This window comes from Liolophura sinensis, chromosome 9 (assembly GCF_032854445.1).
Source record: "Liolophura sinensis isolate JHLJ2023 chromosome 9, CUHK_Ljap_v2, whole genome shotgun sequence".
Taxonomy (NCBI): Eukaryota; Metazoa; Mollusca; class Polyplacophora; order Chitonida; family Chitonidae; genus Liolophura; species Liolophura sinensis.
The window spans coordinates 28,353,614-28,370,479 of NC_088303.1; the positions used below are offsets into that span (position 1 = coordinate 28,353,614).

Sequence of the window (16,866 nt, forward strand, 5' to 3'; positions counted from 1 at the left end):
AAATTTACACTACTGTAATTCTTCAACAAGAAGTTTGCAAGCTGTTTATTTAAGCACTTTCTGAAGGCATTATTCTGGGTGAACTGATAAAATCATACTTTTTTTTAAATCCCTGATTTGGCCAATCCAATAAATATAGGATTTGTCTCCAAAATCAAATGAAAAATGTGCATAAATTCCACTGAAAATTGCAAACAGGTTCAGGAATATTAAATGTGTCCATCTAACACCGGTTCTTTCTAATCTCTCTGGCTTTTTTTTAAACAGAAAACACACTATTACTGCAAGCAGATCTTTCCAGTGTAAACATTTAGCTTGTTGATACCATGTAGTGCAGATGTACACAGGGTGCAGATGTACACAGTGTGCAGATGTACACAGGGTGCAGATGTACACAGTGTGCAGATGTACTCAGTGTACTGTACAATTAAGCGTTATTTAGTGTTTCCATGATTTTCTGAGAGGTATATACACACGTTTGTTTGATCCCACACAGGTTTCAAAGGTTAAGCTATTTCTAATTTACAAATTTTTTACACATATACAGTACTGTAGAATATAAGGGTACAAATATATACCTTTTTTGGAGACGCTGACAACAAAATATCCCAAATGTGACAAGCAGAATTTGTTATATTTGCGCTGACATTTTTAATACACTGTTGATAAAATGTTTTTGCCCTTTCATTTTTATCTTCATCAACAACATAAAGCTGTGCTAAAAAGCTTCATGGAATTCCCAGTCTTTTAGAGATTTACGGAACAATTTTAAAGTAGATTTATTACAGATACTATGGTACATGTACACTGTATATAGAAGGTGGAAATGCTGTCTGTTATCAAGGCATTACAAAGGCGGTTTGAACAGGCTGTCAGAAAACAGTCTGATAAAGTAACTGTCTGTCTGCAGGGGACAATGTGGGCAGACCAGCCTAGCAGGGGGTGGTGTGGTGAGAAGCTACAGGGTTGATGAGACCAGAAGTATAGTGGGTACATACATGTACATATTCCTAGCTTACACACCTCCTCTGACATGTATACTCAGAAAGAGGACAAACTAGGCTCGGTTTTAAACCATACACTTGAACTATCTGAAGAAACACTGACAACTGCATGTATACTGCAGCTAGACCAAGGCCCATTTTCACAAAACTTTGTGGTAGTGAGTTTTTAATGTCATACCTTGGGACACACCGCATGTTTCAACTGTCTGACTATAACGCCATTTATTGACAAGTTACACTGTTTCATACGGTTATACGTGCTCACCATCGCTACTGAGTGAGTGCTTGGGGTTTAACGTCGTACTCAACAAGTTTTCAGTTCTATGACGACGAAGGAGTTCTTAGAGTGCATGTACGTGTAATGTGCCTCCTTTTTGCAGAAAGAAATTTCCGCCTCTCTTTTATCTAGTGCTGCTTCAGTGAGACAACTTACGGAAGGCAAGTAAGCCGACCTGCCTGAGGCATTATACTGATACCGGTCAACCAGTCGTTGCACTATCCCCTTAATGCTGAACGCCAAGCAAGGAAGTCATAACTTCCTCTTTTAAGGTCTTAGGTCCATCACTAAAAGTGTCTGTATCTGCAGATACATCATCTCTGCAGGACATCATATGCTGAATGTACATCTACAGGTTCATATATTTCAGGTATTTTTGTATTTATTTGATTAGTCAGGTATATAACAAAGCTGACAGTTTTAAGAGTGGAGTAAGAAACCATAATGTTCCACCTCATCTAATCTAATTTGCACCTCATATAACAAAGCTGACAGTTTTAAGAGTGGAGTAAGAAACCATAATGTTCCACCTCATCTAATCTAATTTGCACCTCATATAACAAAGCTGACAGTTTTAAGAGTGGAGTAAGAAACCATAATGTTGCACCTCATCTAATCTAATTTGCACCTCACAGAACCTAACATTGCATTTTCCATAACCTTATTTTGCGCCTCACCTAACATAACTTGCACCTCACTTCAACCTAGCTAACTTGCGCTTCACCTAGCCTAATAAACACTGCACCTCCCATAATCCATCACTGCACTTCACCTAACCTTGCACTTAACCTACATGTAACTTAACTGCACCTCATCTGATCTAACAGGAAGTGGGTAATACGGCCAAGTGGTAAAGATGCTTGCCTTTCAGTCGCTATAGGCCACATGAAATGTGCGTTCAATTTCGACCTTGGATAGATAACTGTCTATTGATATTCCCCTGCTGTCACAATTCATGGGATCTTGGTTACAATAATGGTCAACAATGCACATGTGTCTGTTCGCGTAGTCCAGTGTTTCTTTTAGACCACTTGTCTCTTACCAAAATGGTGGGTATATTTATACATCACAAGTGGGAAAGTTTTTAACTATCTTGCCAAAGGTCGATGGTTTAAGTTAGGCACTGTGGTTTCCTCCATTCAAAAAAACTAACTACATGTACCATTGTATGTGAGAAAATTTCTTGAGTATGACAAATTAATAAATATATCACCCAACATATAGAGGCAAAACCCCAATAAGAAAATATACAGAGCCATTTTAGAACCAGAAAACAAGTTTCCAAACTGTTGGCCACTCGAAATAACCAAGGTATATTAAAATGAGCAAGTAAAATTTAACAAAAATATGATTGTTTACCATTAAAAAGTTTACTTTCATAAGAGTGTCTTTCATTCACAGACTTAAAAGCTGTCGGAAAGCAGTTGCATTTTATAAAATTTCTCTGTGCACTGTCACAGTGTCACTTTATATACCAGATCACTGTGTACTTGAGGTACAAGTACCTGGCAACTATGGCACAGGTTCAACTAGCAAACAGCTAGGTTATCACTGGTGTTCACATGGAAAAAACTGACAGTAAAACAGAGGTCCTTTAAGCTGTCAACCAGGTCAAAATAATTACTTTTTGACATGTTTTTTATACTGTCAGCGGCTTATGAGCAGGAGAAGTCACATGACCTTTATAAAAACGGTAAGAGGGGTTACAGACAGAAACAATAGGACGTTTAATACACAGCTAACAAAGGAGGAGGACTGAGCATTGCAGATTACACACTGATGTGCATGCATGGACATCAAGACATTAATTCTTACCACATTTAGATTTGTGAAGTCTGTTGTTTTGAGACTCCAATGGAGCTTGATATACAGTGCAAAATATTCAGTAAAATATATAAGTTACATACATTTATCAATAATACGGTAAAATACGGTAGGAAAACAACTTTTTTTTTTAACCAATATACAATATACATGGATTTGACCATTGTTACAAGCTGTACTCAAAAACCTGAATACTTAGTAATTTCACATATAGTTTTCTGATTCTGATTCATCCACATTACAATGTCACTTGTTTTTCTGTGAAATTTGTCTCATGTCTTAAATTTATCAGCAAAATTAAAGCACTGGCTTCAAAAGTATTAGTTTAATTGCGTGTTTCCAAAAGTGCACTCTTTTACAAGCCAAACTGTTGATGAAATACAACTGGGTTTAATTATGTGTGCTATATGAAGCCAAAACCACCAGTGATAGTCTGCCAGAGCTAGACAACCAGTGCACTAAGGACACTGCTACAGTGATGTATATATGTAGACACCAGATAATCATATCCAGCTTACACTGTGAATGGCATGAACTGGCGCAATCCGGTTGATGATATTGCAGGCACTAGCTCTTGCCGTTACATGTATATATTATGTAACATTTATGAAATTAAAATACCACACCATCAGGTGGTCATTGAAAATATGTTTGTGGGACATAATCTGATCAAGCTACCAAAAAAGCCTGGGTTTCTTTTTTTATTGAATGTTTATTGAGATTTTGACAGAATTTTGTTTCTCTCTCATTGTTATTCTGTTTAACATCCCAGTTTTTTGCCAACTGTCTACTAATCAACCCTATTTCTTTTTTTAAATGTCCGGGTTATGCCCAACAAAGAATTTTCAAGGAAGGCCTCATTTATCTATTTTGTTTATTTATTTATTTATGTGATTGGTGTTTTACATCATACTCAAGAATATTTCACTTAAATACAATGGCGTCCAGCATTACGGTGGGTGGAAAACCGGGCAAAGCTCGGGGCAAACCCACGACCATCCGCAGGTTGCTGGGCTGACCTTCCCACGTACGGCCGGAGAGAGAAAGCCAGTATGAGCTGGACTTGAACTCACAGTGGCCACATTGGTGAGAGGCTCCTGGATCTTTACGCTTCGTTAGCGCTCTAACCAAATGAGCCAGGGAGGCCCCTCTTTAATTATTTTGTTTATCTTATTATCTGACAAAGTGTATGTATCTGAGTGGTGTTTAACACTGTTTCACAAGATACCAGGACAAACCAGCTGACTTAAAGCAGCAGCCAAAACAGCACGTGCTGGATATGAACTCACTACTTCAATGCTCAATGATAGACAGATCGGCTATAGTAAGAATACATGAGGTAATTAAGTGTACAGGGCTTGATTACATACTATAATAATGTTACATGTAAAAGATTTGCGAATTCACATGTGATTATTGACACTGAATGTCACACTTTCATAGATCAACGTCAAACAGAGGAGAGACAGAAAAAACATCGGTTTACTGTAAAAACTTTTTCAACTATAGGTTTGATACACTTCATATCAACTTTAATAATTATAACGACCATGTACATCTATTATACACTCATTCAAAAAAGGATCATATTTCATAACCAAATGTACAGCTATTAAAGACAGTCCTATGAAGATATTTTCAAATGTGCTAAAAAAAAGAAAAAAAAACAAAAACAAATCAAACAAAAAAACCCCAAGTAAATCATACGACACAATTAAAAATCCACCTTTTGATATGAACTTTTTTTTCTAATTATTTTAATTATAATCAGCGTCTTGTATCTGAATTATTATGTAATATCTGTCAGCTCATAAATTCAGGTGCAACATGTGCATGGCAACAACTAGGACATACAAAATCAGTCAATATATATGCTGATGACATGCAAAGGATTTTTTTGCCAAATGTAAGATATCATATTACGTTATATTCTGGATCTTTGTGTAACTTTCTAATTTCCGAGATGATAAGAAAAAATAGATCATATTAATTAGTAAATCATGTATCATGACAAACCTGCTGTGTGGCAAGAGTTTAATCTTAAGTTGTTTAATTCTTTTGTTTTTTTTAAAATTTAATTAGAATTACATGCATACACATACAGTACCTGTAAACCTTAAAACTGATAGCCCTCTGTGCCATTACCCATAATATACATGTACACTGTATATATTTACAGTATGACTTACTAAAAAGTGATTAATTAAGCTCTTCCAAAGGTGGTTCATTGTAACTGTTATGTTCCAAAGTTACATGTTACTTGTTGTTAAAAAGAGATTTATGGGAATTGTCTTTAAAGTTATCCCAAAAAATTTCATATTGTTTATACGTGCACTACCTGAGTATTAGGGATTTTAAGTGAACTGTTGTCATGGAAAATACAGGGCAGTAGGTGATTCCAATGTGCATATGGTTTACTACTAATAATGAGGCTTTATACATCCTAATTTATGAAATATACCCTAATTCCTCAATCTTTTCACATATGTTGAAGCGACGTTCACTGCAATTTATGCACATTTATCATTTGATGTTAGAGACAAAACTACATTTGTTGGATTAGCCAGTTTCAGGGTTTGCTGTGTAGACTGATAATTTTATCAGTCTACACAGCATTATGCCTCAGGAATATGCTTGAACGAACACCTTACAAACATGCAAAAAGATTGAAGAATTCCAGTAGGTGCATAAATAGAGACTGGAGACATTTATAAAACATGCTCATGTACCTGTATGTTCCTATGATTGTGTACATACATACATGTACAACACAGACTCCACTTTGTGGAACAATTTTACTTCAGTATCACAGAACTGTCCAGACAGTACTGTAAGTATTTTGTTGTGTTTAAACATTGTTTAAGGTAAGTACCCTCAAATAACATTCCTGACAAGCTTCGGGTGTGTGCAAAGGCTTGCCTTTAAATGTGACGTAAGTTTGCCTGTATCTCCTGGTAATCAACACTGTTTGTGTCGGCATAGCGTGAATTTGCACTCAACCCTCTCGGAGTCGTCCCTAGGAGTCCAGCCGAGACATTCTTACCTCGCGGACACATAGATTAGCTGGGAAAAATGTCAGAACTCTGCGGAATCACCTGGGTCTGAAGTAAATAGTCTAATAACTTGTGGGACACCTGTTGAGAATGTTCAAGTTTACACCTGTACAGATATACAGCATGTAAGCCATGGTGGGAGGTGACAGGATTTAGCAAACTCAGCTATCTACCTAAAAATGTAATCTTTCAGATTTTGTATACATGTACTTGTATTTTATAATTATATCAATGTTGTGCATGTACATTTCACACATATATTTCTGTATTTCATATGTACGTAATCTTTATAATTTGAATTTCAATTTGTTCAGTTCAAGTTACAAAACAGTTTTCTTTTGATAACGAGGAAAAACCAGAAGAAAGGAATAATGGACATAACTGTTTTAAAGACTGATTAATTGATTTGATGACTGACTGCATTAATTTCTATATTATCACCTGATGTATGCACTTGTATAGTTACCATGCATTAACTCATTCTTGTCTACCTCACCCACACCCCATACTCCACGATGCTCATATGCTACACATCTAATCAATCTAGAAGCTCGATGCCCACCACAGGTAATGAATATAATGCCACAATTTACATGCAATACTGTCATACAGAAAACACGTCAACTAATTAAAGCAAAGTATGAGGCAACTGTCAAGTTTACTTGCAACTTCAAAGCATGGAGATTGAGTCAATAGCTGTAACATGAACCTGCCAATGCTCTGCCAGCCACATAGCCGACACAGGTAATGCACATGTCTGATGGGCACCCACCACGACTGTACCATATTACCCACAAATCAAATACTGGACTAATATTTTTCTAGGATTCCTTTTAAGCTACACATGTCCACGAAGCCTGAAATCATTGATTTACCATTGTTATTGCTATACTGCCATAATTATGCAATTTTTGGCTCAGGACAAATGAGAGCTTTATTGAGCTGACTGTGTAGCTACGGTACAAGTTCAGTGTGCTACTGAGGACATTTTTATGATGGTAGCAAAGCAAGATTTGCTCACTAGATTGCCTTTCAGTTGATCTTCCGTTCACATCAACACAACGAAAGCAAAAGCAAAATTCATTTAGGGAGATTTCAGAATCAATACAAACATCCCAAACTGCACAGCTAGAGCTAACTGAATAATTATTACAGCTGATTAAATCACAGAAAACTCTTAACGAGAAGTGATAAATGCAAACTTCTAACTGAATGGCTGCCTATACTGAGCCACACTTTATAGTGGATGGAAATGCTACATGTTACCGTCTGATTCTTAAACTATCCGCATAATAGCTGTTATCATTTTGTAGTCCCTCTAAATTGAAACTAACTTAACTGAAATCTCTTTGACATATTCTATTTATTCATTTATTTGATTGGTGTTTTACGCCGTAAAATCAAGAATATTTCACTTATAACACGGCGGCCAACATTATGGTGGGAGGAAACCGGGCACAGCCCGGGGGAAACCCACGACCATCCGCAGGTTGCTGCAAGACCTTCCCACATGGCCAAAGAGGAAGCCGGCATGAGCTGGACTTGAACTCATAGCAACCACATTGGTGGGAGACTCCTGCATCATTATGCTGCGCTAGTTGATATGAAAAAGTTTATGTATTTCTTAACCTCTGAAGCTTGCATGCACCAGTACATATATAGTACAGATTCCACGGGACATCTTGGGGGCGCTACTCTATAATGATCAAAGATGTTCAGTTCATATGCACCTTTTCATTTCCTCTTTGCTGGGTCTTGTACATGTGTAATGTGTGTATTTCTATGTTTCTTACTTGAGGGCATCCGTTATGTAGAATACATGTACACATGAGTGTTGAGAATTGTAACGTGTACCTTTTTATGTTCCATACTTGAGGACATCCTCGTGTAGAATACATGTACACATCAGTGTTGAGAATTGTAATGTGTCCCCTTTTATGTTCCATACTTGAGGGCATCCTCGTGTAGAATACATGTACACGTTACAATTGTAACGTGTGCCTTTTTATGTTCCATACTTGAGGACATCCTCGTGTAGAATACATGTACACATTACAACTGTAACGTGTCCCCTTTTATGTTCCATACTTGAGGGCATCCTCATGTAGAATACATGTACACATCAGTGTTGAGAACTGTAATGTGTCCCCTTTTATGTTCCATACTCGAGGACATCCTCGTGTAAAATAAATACATGTATATATATATACAGCATGCTAGCACAGCACATGGACTCAACAGCCACTGATCAATGCAGTCGCTGTGTCTTCAAGCCTGGCTTCCTCTCTGGTGGTACATGGGATTAGGCCTGTCAGCAACCTACGGATGGCCATGCGTTTCACCTACTCTATTCGGTTTACTTCTACCATAATGGTGACTGCCATAGTGTATATATATATATATATATATATATATATATATATATATATACACATGCATGTATGCTAAGCTTGGAGTTTTACATCGTACTGAACAATTTTTCTGTCTTATGAAGAGGAAAAGTCATTAGGTGTGTGTATATACTGTGTCTTCTTGTGGCATGGCGAGCCCATGCTGCCAAAGTGCTGCCACCACTGAGGTAATCATGCAGGAGACACCAAACATTACATCCCACCCAGCTACATTATACTGACACTGGCCAACCAGTCCTGTTTCCCTGATCTAACCTCTTGGTGCTGAGCACCAGTGAGGGCAAGCAACAATTACCATCGTTAAAGTCTTTGGTATGACCCAACCTGGGTTTGATCCCATGTCTCCCGACTTCGAGGTGGACGTTCTAACCAACAGGCCATAGAAGCAGTCAACAAAAAACACCAATCACAGGACACTGCCACTCACACCCTGGCTACACCTGCCAGTGAAAGTGAAGAATTGCATGTACATAACTTAATGTGGTACCTATGCATTACTGTTTAACTTTCCCCACCCACACAAATTAGCCACAACTTAGTTGGTGCTCTTACACATACGTACTTTACCACCACCCCCACTCTTGACACAGGCCTTTAGATGCGAACTTCTTCACTCAATTAAGACCTTATTGACATTTGTCAGCAAAGTTTTCTTGTTAATTGCATCAGGTCTATATATAAATTCAAAGGTGTGTCTTCAGGGGGGTCGTAAAATCTGGCAGGTAAGCAAACGCAGGTAGGGCAGGTTTACAGGTATTCTCGAGCTTCGTTAGTTCAGACGTCTCAGCTTACACATGTGCTAACACGAACCAACATTGTTGACCTCTTCGCCTGTCCCCCCACCTGTGTGATTAAAGGTAGGGGGGCTGGGAGAGCCACTTACTACGGCTAGGAAGGAACAAAAAAGATAACCACACACATATTTTAATCACCTCATCAGGTAACATACTCATTAATGTCAGGGAGATTTTCAGTATAACCTGGGGGGAGCTAAAACCATCGAGAGCAGGTAACAACCTTTTAAGATGATAATCCTCATGGCTAGGACACAGTATTCTCAGAGTTCTACTGGTCCGACAGTAGGTTTACTGGTCCTGACAAAATGAAAAGGACACGCTTGATACCGCCATAACAAGCACTTTAATAAAACGGCTCATTTCTTCGGAAACGAATCATTGGGTTTTACAAGTGTAGGTCTTGCTTGAAACAGAACAATTTCTAATTTTGCATTTACAAATTACATAAGCTCATAAGTACTGTATTTCAGCTTAAGTTTCATTACAGTACCTGTAAGCACAATACTTCAATTATGACAGCACACAGTGAGCTGCTGGTCATTCAGGTTTAATTCCATTTAACCCTATGGCCTCGAACCACTGGACCAGCGCTAATTTCTAGCCCTAGGTACACTCCATAGCAGCACTTATATTTCAGCTCCCTCTCCCCCCATCCCCCCACCCCCAACACAAACACACGCCCACACCCAACTCCTTCTAGCACAGAATGCATATAAACTGTTTCAAAGAATTATATTCATGTACTATAATATTTATTATACCCACCACCTGGACAAAAATTCTCATAGACATAGTCCTGTTCACAAGTTGCCATACTGCTACAACAGACATTTAATTGTCAGAATGTACATAAAAGCCAAATGATATTTCAATTCATTTACATGAAATACCATTAAAATGGTATATATACATGTATTTTCCAGTTCTTTTGTAAATCACTGTATGTAAAATATACTAGTATTAAAGTTTTCTAACATTGTTTCGGAGTACAATCTAAATATACCAGTTATATATTATTATTTGTACATATAGAAAAAAAAAATGTACATGCATACATGTATCAATAACTTTTTTGTGCTTTTTTTAGTCAAGCATATTATTGTCAACACTAAACTCCATACAAAGTTTTCAAAATATTTACATGAAAGACTGCATTACTTACAAGTGAATAAAATCAATTCAATTCACAAGACATTACAATTGATTTATTTATTTATTTCATTGGTGTTTTACGCCGTAATCAAGAATATTTCACTTATACGACGGCGGCCAGCATTATGGTGGGTGGAAACCGGGCACAGCCCGGGAGAAACCCACGACCATCCGCAGGTTGCTGAAAGACCTTCCCACTTACGGCCGGAGAGGAAGCCAGCATGAGCTGGACTTGAACTCACAGCGACCGCATTGGTGAGAGGCTCCTGGCTCATTATGCTGCGCTAGCGCGCTAACCGACTGAGCCACGGAGGCCCCCATTACAATTGAACGCAAATTTATGTTTTTATTTATCACAGTACTTATCAAGAAATATTCATACCGATAATAATTTCAAGTAATTAGTGTATTGTATTTTACTTAAATTTATGAATTCACACTGTTGGTACATGTAGCTTCGTTTAGTAATACAACATTCCAACAGTCATATTTTCTGTATCTTATTTATGTCCAATCAGTAGACATAAGATCTACAAAAAAAATATAACACTAGGGAGCCTAGGAGTGACCCCTATAGATTTCCCTTTTAGTGTTCAAATTAATGCAGGCTTTTTTTTTTCTAGATGTCCACACATCTAGAACTGATCAGATATCACTGAGAATGATGTGCTGAGAACACAGATCTATCTGTACCAGAACTAAACATGTTCAACCATCAATCAAAATGTCGTCTGATCAACAAAAACCCTGTGCTCACGATCTACCATTATATACCTGTATATAGATACCTGTGTACTTACATACCAGGGGTCTACTATTGTATACGAGTATACGGATACATCGATCTATAATGCATGTGTACATGATCTTATGATATGTATGCTGAATTGCTGGGGCAAATTTTTTTTGGACAAATTACTTTGTAGTAAATTGATATTTAAGAAGCATGTCCCTATCTTTTATGTGTGCATTCTCACACTCAGTTCCATAAATCTCTGATGAATCTTTACACTTTTTTGGCAGAATAAAGTTTGTCCTAAGATTTTTATCATCTACTATTTATGACTGCCACTGAGAATGAAGCACACATTGCACAGGAACTGAGATGTAGTGGTCATTTTCAACAGGCTGCTGTCACCTGTATATACCTCAGGGGATACTCTTAGGGACTTATAATGCCAAAAGTTTATACCCTGCCACCATACTATTAGAGTGATACCATCTTTTTTACACTTTACAGAGGATTATAAAAAAATAAAAAGGAAAAGCTAACAAGACATCCAACCATATCTCTGGTAATAGAAACCAGCCATTTTAACCCTCAACGTACTGCTTGCATGCAAGTATGGTCTTCAGCATAATTTGACTTAATATGTAAATTACCCTTGCAGAATATATAAACAGATACATGTAAATATGTTAAGAATTTCACCTTTATAATATAGACTGATACGGAAATAATTATAATGCTGTAAATCTTCAACCTTTTCAACCTTCAAAGAATTTTTAAGTGGAATTTTATGCATAGTCAGCATGAAAATGACACCAAAAATGAGTCGTTTGTGTCACTAAAGGTGCAAGCTTCATGAAACTGTGCAAATTATTTCTCTCTGTCTCAGAATGTTTCAAAATATTGCTCACAGAGGCCGTTGAAAAGGTTGTAGAATTTCATTATTCAGTGCATGGTAATTCTATTTTCATGCTATATAGTTTGAGTGTAACAAAATTTTGATCTTTTCTACCTGTTAGCCAAATACCTATTTTGATATACTGTATTAAACAGCACAATATGCTTATTATACCTGAATAAAATATAAGGCAAAGGCTATTAAAAGTGAAAGTTCAACAGGAAACTAAAAAAGTGTAACTCATTTTCAAGATCTGTATAAAAATAATCAACTGTTCCCATTAATCTCCTCATGAATCACACTTAGTTGTTTTAATAGAAGTTTCTTGACAGATTACATTTTCTAAAGTTTTTACAATATCCGATCGTCAATTACAAAACTCTAACAATTAATTTTCTAATTTAATTGCCACGGTATGAAGAGAATTGCATGCATGTACTCTATGGTCATTGAGTACAGGCATGCACATTATGTAACAGTTATTAATATCTTATGTATAAAACTACAACTATGTAAAAAAAAGTTGTTTTTTTTCTTCTACAAATTAATTTTCTACTGTAATACCATATATATCTTCTTTTCCACACTAAGCTAACACTTAATTTGGGAATTTACATATTTACATTATTTTCCTGATTGTTGCTTAATTTGACACTCAGGTAAATTTAAGGTAATTTAACAGATATATAAAGCAAGCATACCATGTATGCATACTTGTATATAAGCTGTTTAACACATAAAACAGTGAAAGAAAGTAGGTATGAGCAACACATTTGGGGTTGTTTAATCATGGGTTAAGGTAACAATAACATATTCAGAGTTGTTTAACTACCAGTATAAATAACAGTGACTGATTTTGAGTTGTTTAACCTCCATTATAGGCAAGAACAACGGTTTTGAGTACTTTAACAACTAGTATAGTTAAGAACAAAAGATTTTGCACAGTTTAACAGCCAGCGTAGTATAAGAAAAGCATATTTTGCATTGTTTACCCACCTGTACATAGGTAAAAACAACAGATTTGGAGTTGTTTAACAACTAGCACATAAGTAAAAACAACAGATTTGGAGTTGTTTAACAACCAGCACATAAGTAAAAACAACAGATCTGGAGTTGTTTAACAACCAACACATAGGTAAAACACAACAACTTTGGGGTTGTTTAACATCCAACACATAGGTAAAAACAACATTTTAGGGGTTGTTTAACCAGCAGCATAGGTAAGAACATCAGATTTGTGGGTGTTTAACAACCAGTATATGAGGCATGGAAAAGTTATCTATGAGTAGGGATCAAAGCGCCTGAGGGCTGCCTTATACCTGTAGCTGCTGACAATTCATGGACTGACACTCTATTGGGTCATTCTACAAAAAGGGGACAAAGTTTGGGGGTTAAATCTCCGCTGTCCCTTATCAACATAAAATGGCAGTTAAACCTGGTCTGGATGCTTAATATGTAAGGAGGGATCAGCGGGTATCTCGTCTTAAGGAGAATCCAGTCTGCTCTTCAAACAAGGCCACACAAAAATTCTGTTCGTTCAAGCAGACCAAAGAAAGCAAGCATGACATGGAGGTAAATAGAGACGATATTGTGAGGGGGGGGGGGAGGGGGAGGAGGCCATTTGACGACAGTGTCTAAAGTCTGTCTGTCACCCATCATACAACGCACGCCTAGCTTTGACCATAGGGGGTTAGAGTGCACTTCGGAACAGCCTGATATGATACTGTTTATAGGCGATGGCTTCACGATAAATGCACAACAGACATTTTAAACAAATAGCAATGTATCTGATAAAAAAAAACATGCAAACTAGCTTGCTGATACATTTACAAGCAATTGTCATGACAAATGATAATCTTCCAAGTCTTTTATAAACAAACAATTATCAGCAGTGAAGTACAATAGATCCTCCTAAGTGAAACAGAGGGAAAATTCCAAATTTGCAGTTTACACATTTATCAAAATTTTTAATTGTAACTGAGACATTTGACACTAATCTACATTTGCTACAAATTTATTATTTTATTAATATCCACATATGCACATGGGTGCATTATTATTCTTTTGGCTGGCTTATTAGCGTCTAATTATGAAGATATACAGTATATGCTTCAGAATGTAGCATGTAATACTGTATATTAATTCATGAAATAGTTGTTAATTAGCATATGTGATGCATAGAGCCGTCAAAGTAGGCTATACAAATGTGCATGTGCAAAACAACGGCTTATTTTATTAATTATTCAATTAAGGAATAGTCTTTTCAAAAGTTTGACTTGAAAATGTTTAAAACCTGATAATGCAGAGAACATGTGTCTTGGTTGAGTGAATATTTCAGATGTCTTTGACTGACACTTCAAATTTCATCACAGTGGTTATACACTGGCTGGCCTGCTACATGTACTTTATCTAAACAGTATGTACAGGTATTTCGTAAATTCATGAATTTAGCAACACACTGACCTACATCTACATTTATTTACCATCAACTGAACAGTAATCTCCAGCTGTCAAACACCATTTATTAAGTACATATACACTGTAGACTTATATGCTATATATATAAAACAAATACCCTGTTTTTTTTCTTTTATAATTATACAATGATGTAGGCCTATACCTACATGCAAGTATACATATGTTTATGCAAACATCATATGAAACCTCCGAGAAGATAATCTATGTTCATGATGTGAACAAACCAGGGACAGCTTAAATTAAAAATTTATAAGTGAGTTTTAATAAATAATGCTTTCTTAAAAAAATTAGAAAATAATAAATAAAGAGTTTTTCAAGGTCTTAAAAGTCAGTTAGCAGTGTTAAGTATCACACTACATGTGAAGTCAGCATATTAAAACCTTTCATTACATTCCTCTTTGTGGTTGAAGTTCTGTATGCATTTTATTCATTCTTTTTTTATTTCCAGATTATACCTGGTACTGTCTACAGCTTCTCAAACTGTCACTTCTTTGTGCCATGTTAAAATTAAATGATAACTTTCTACATTTATCTTTTGTTCATTTTATGGAATGCGTTTTCTATTCTTTATAACACACATCTACATTTATGCCAGGAGCTCCAAGTATTACCCCCCCCCCCCCCCCCCAGCCCCCCCCCCCCCGGCCCTCCAGTCCAATATAAAACACAAACAGGGGTGTACATGAAAGTGGATAGTTCTCTGCACATCGATCTGTCCAAAAAAAAAAAGAAAAAAAAAGCTTACCTTTAACTACAGCATCTGCATGTTCCAAGTTTCGTAAAGTAACCCTCACTACACTGGAATTCAGCTTCAATTCACCATTATTTCCTTTCGTTAGTAGGAAAATTCTCGTGTCAAACTTATTCACTTTGGTGTCGCAAAGTTCAGGGTCGCCGAACCCGTCAACTGTCAGCATGAGGTGAGAGCCCCTCTTGGGCGCCCCATCTTTAATAGCATTGGCAGCCCTGTTCTGATTACGGTCAACCGTTAACTCGCGATAATTTCTAGCATTAGAAAGGGAATTCTTATAATCGTTAGTCAACTCATTAATGACATTAAATCCTTTAAAAATGCGCTTAACTTCGATATCTCCCTTCATCATACCCGGGTGGCCGTTTGGGTAAAGTTTTTTCACAGTTCCAGACAAAATCACGTTGGCCAAGTCTTCCCTGGATTCCAAAGTGTTCTCATTGCAGTTTTCCGCAACCTTTCTTCGGAATGCCACTGTTTTTTGTGACAGAGATAGAACAATAAGAAACACAAAACACCAGCCACGAGACACATCCCACCCTCGAGCCATGAATACAGGCCGGTTTCTAAAAGAGGCCATGAGGATATTTTGTTCAAATTCCCACGATGAAATTTTCCTAGTTCAGCATGAGACGGTGGCAGGTAAAATTGCTGTCCGCCTTGACACGGTGCCGCTCGCCAGGCGGGGGACGTCTACATGTAATACCCGTACAAATCCACTTCGAAAAGTCGCTCTGATTTCTACAAATCTGTCAGAAACTCTCTCAACAACTCCTCGAACTGTTCTCCGTGTTACTTGAGTAAAGTATCCAGCGAGGCAGTCACCTGTAAAAATTGTCTAGGCGGACAGACAAACTCGAACAGAGTGTGCGTAACTCTGTCCCACGGCTTCGTTCCACTAAAGCACGGCAGACAGCGGTTGATTTAACACACCGGGATCGCCAGTCTCGCCTTCGGGTATCCTCGTGAAAGTGACGGAGACGTACGAGTACACGTTTTCATTGATAAATTCATCGACTGAAGTTCACGAGGCGTAAAGTATAATGATATCATTATAATATCATTCACGGCGAATTTGAGCTTAAATCCGATTGGGCTGTAAAAATAGCCTTGAGTGGATTACCGCATTTGTTCACTATGGGAAATACGACCAAATTAAAACCGCAACTTCCAGGCTGGCTTAATTAGGCATCGTAAGCCTATAAATGCGTTCAGATAGCGCACCAATTAGACCTGTTTGTGGTTTACTTGGATACAACAGTCATTTGTCCACGGAAAATATCAGACAAAAACCAAGGGGGAAATATTGAAAGAGAAACCCAGGCGAAAGTATTAGGCCCTATGCAGAGATCTAAACTTTCAACAGTATATAGACATGAAGAATATGGTGAGACGCATACAGTGTAGAGAGTAAACCCAGAGCATCTACGACATGTGATAGTTGGCAAATTCGGTCTCCTGTCAGTTTAGCCTACCTCAGTCAGAGTTTTA

General features: G+C 37.2%; 1 protein-coding gene across 2 annotated transcripts in view; it reads right to left on the reverse strand.

The window, feature by feature from the left end:
* LOC135474993 (agrin-like) overlaps positions 1–16,304 on the reverse strand; it is a 191,661-nt gene extending 175,357 nt beyond the window's left edge. For both annotated transcript variants that reach the window (XM_064754716.1, XM_064754715.1), the window contains exon 1: positions 15,370–16,304. In XM_064754716.1, the coding sequence (XP_064610786.1) occupies positions 15,370–15,955 (586 nt within the window). In that variant the 5' untranslated portion in view covers positions 15,956–16,304. The remainder of the gene's footprint in view (positions 1–15,369) is intronic.
* Positions 16,305–16,866: the final 562 nt, after the last annotated feature.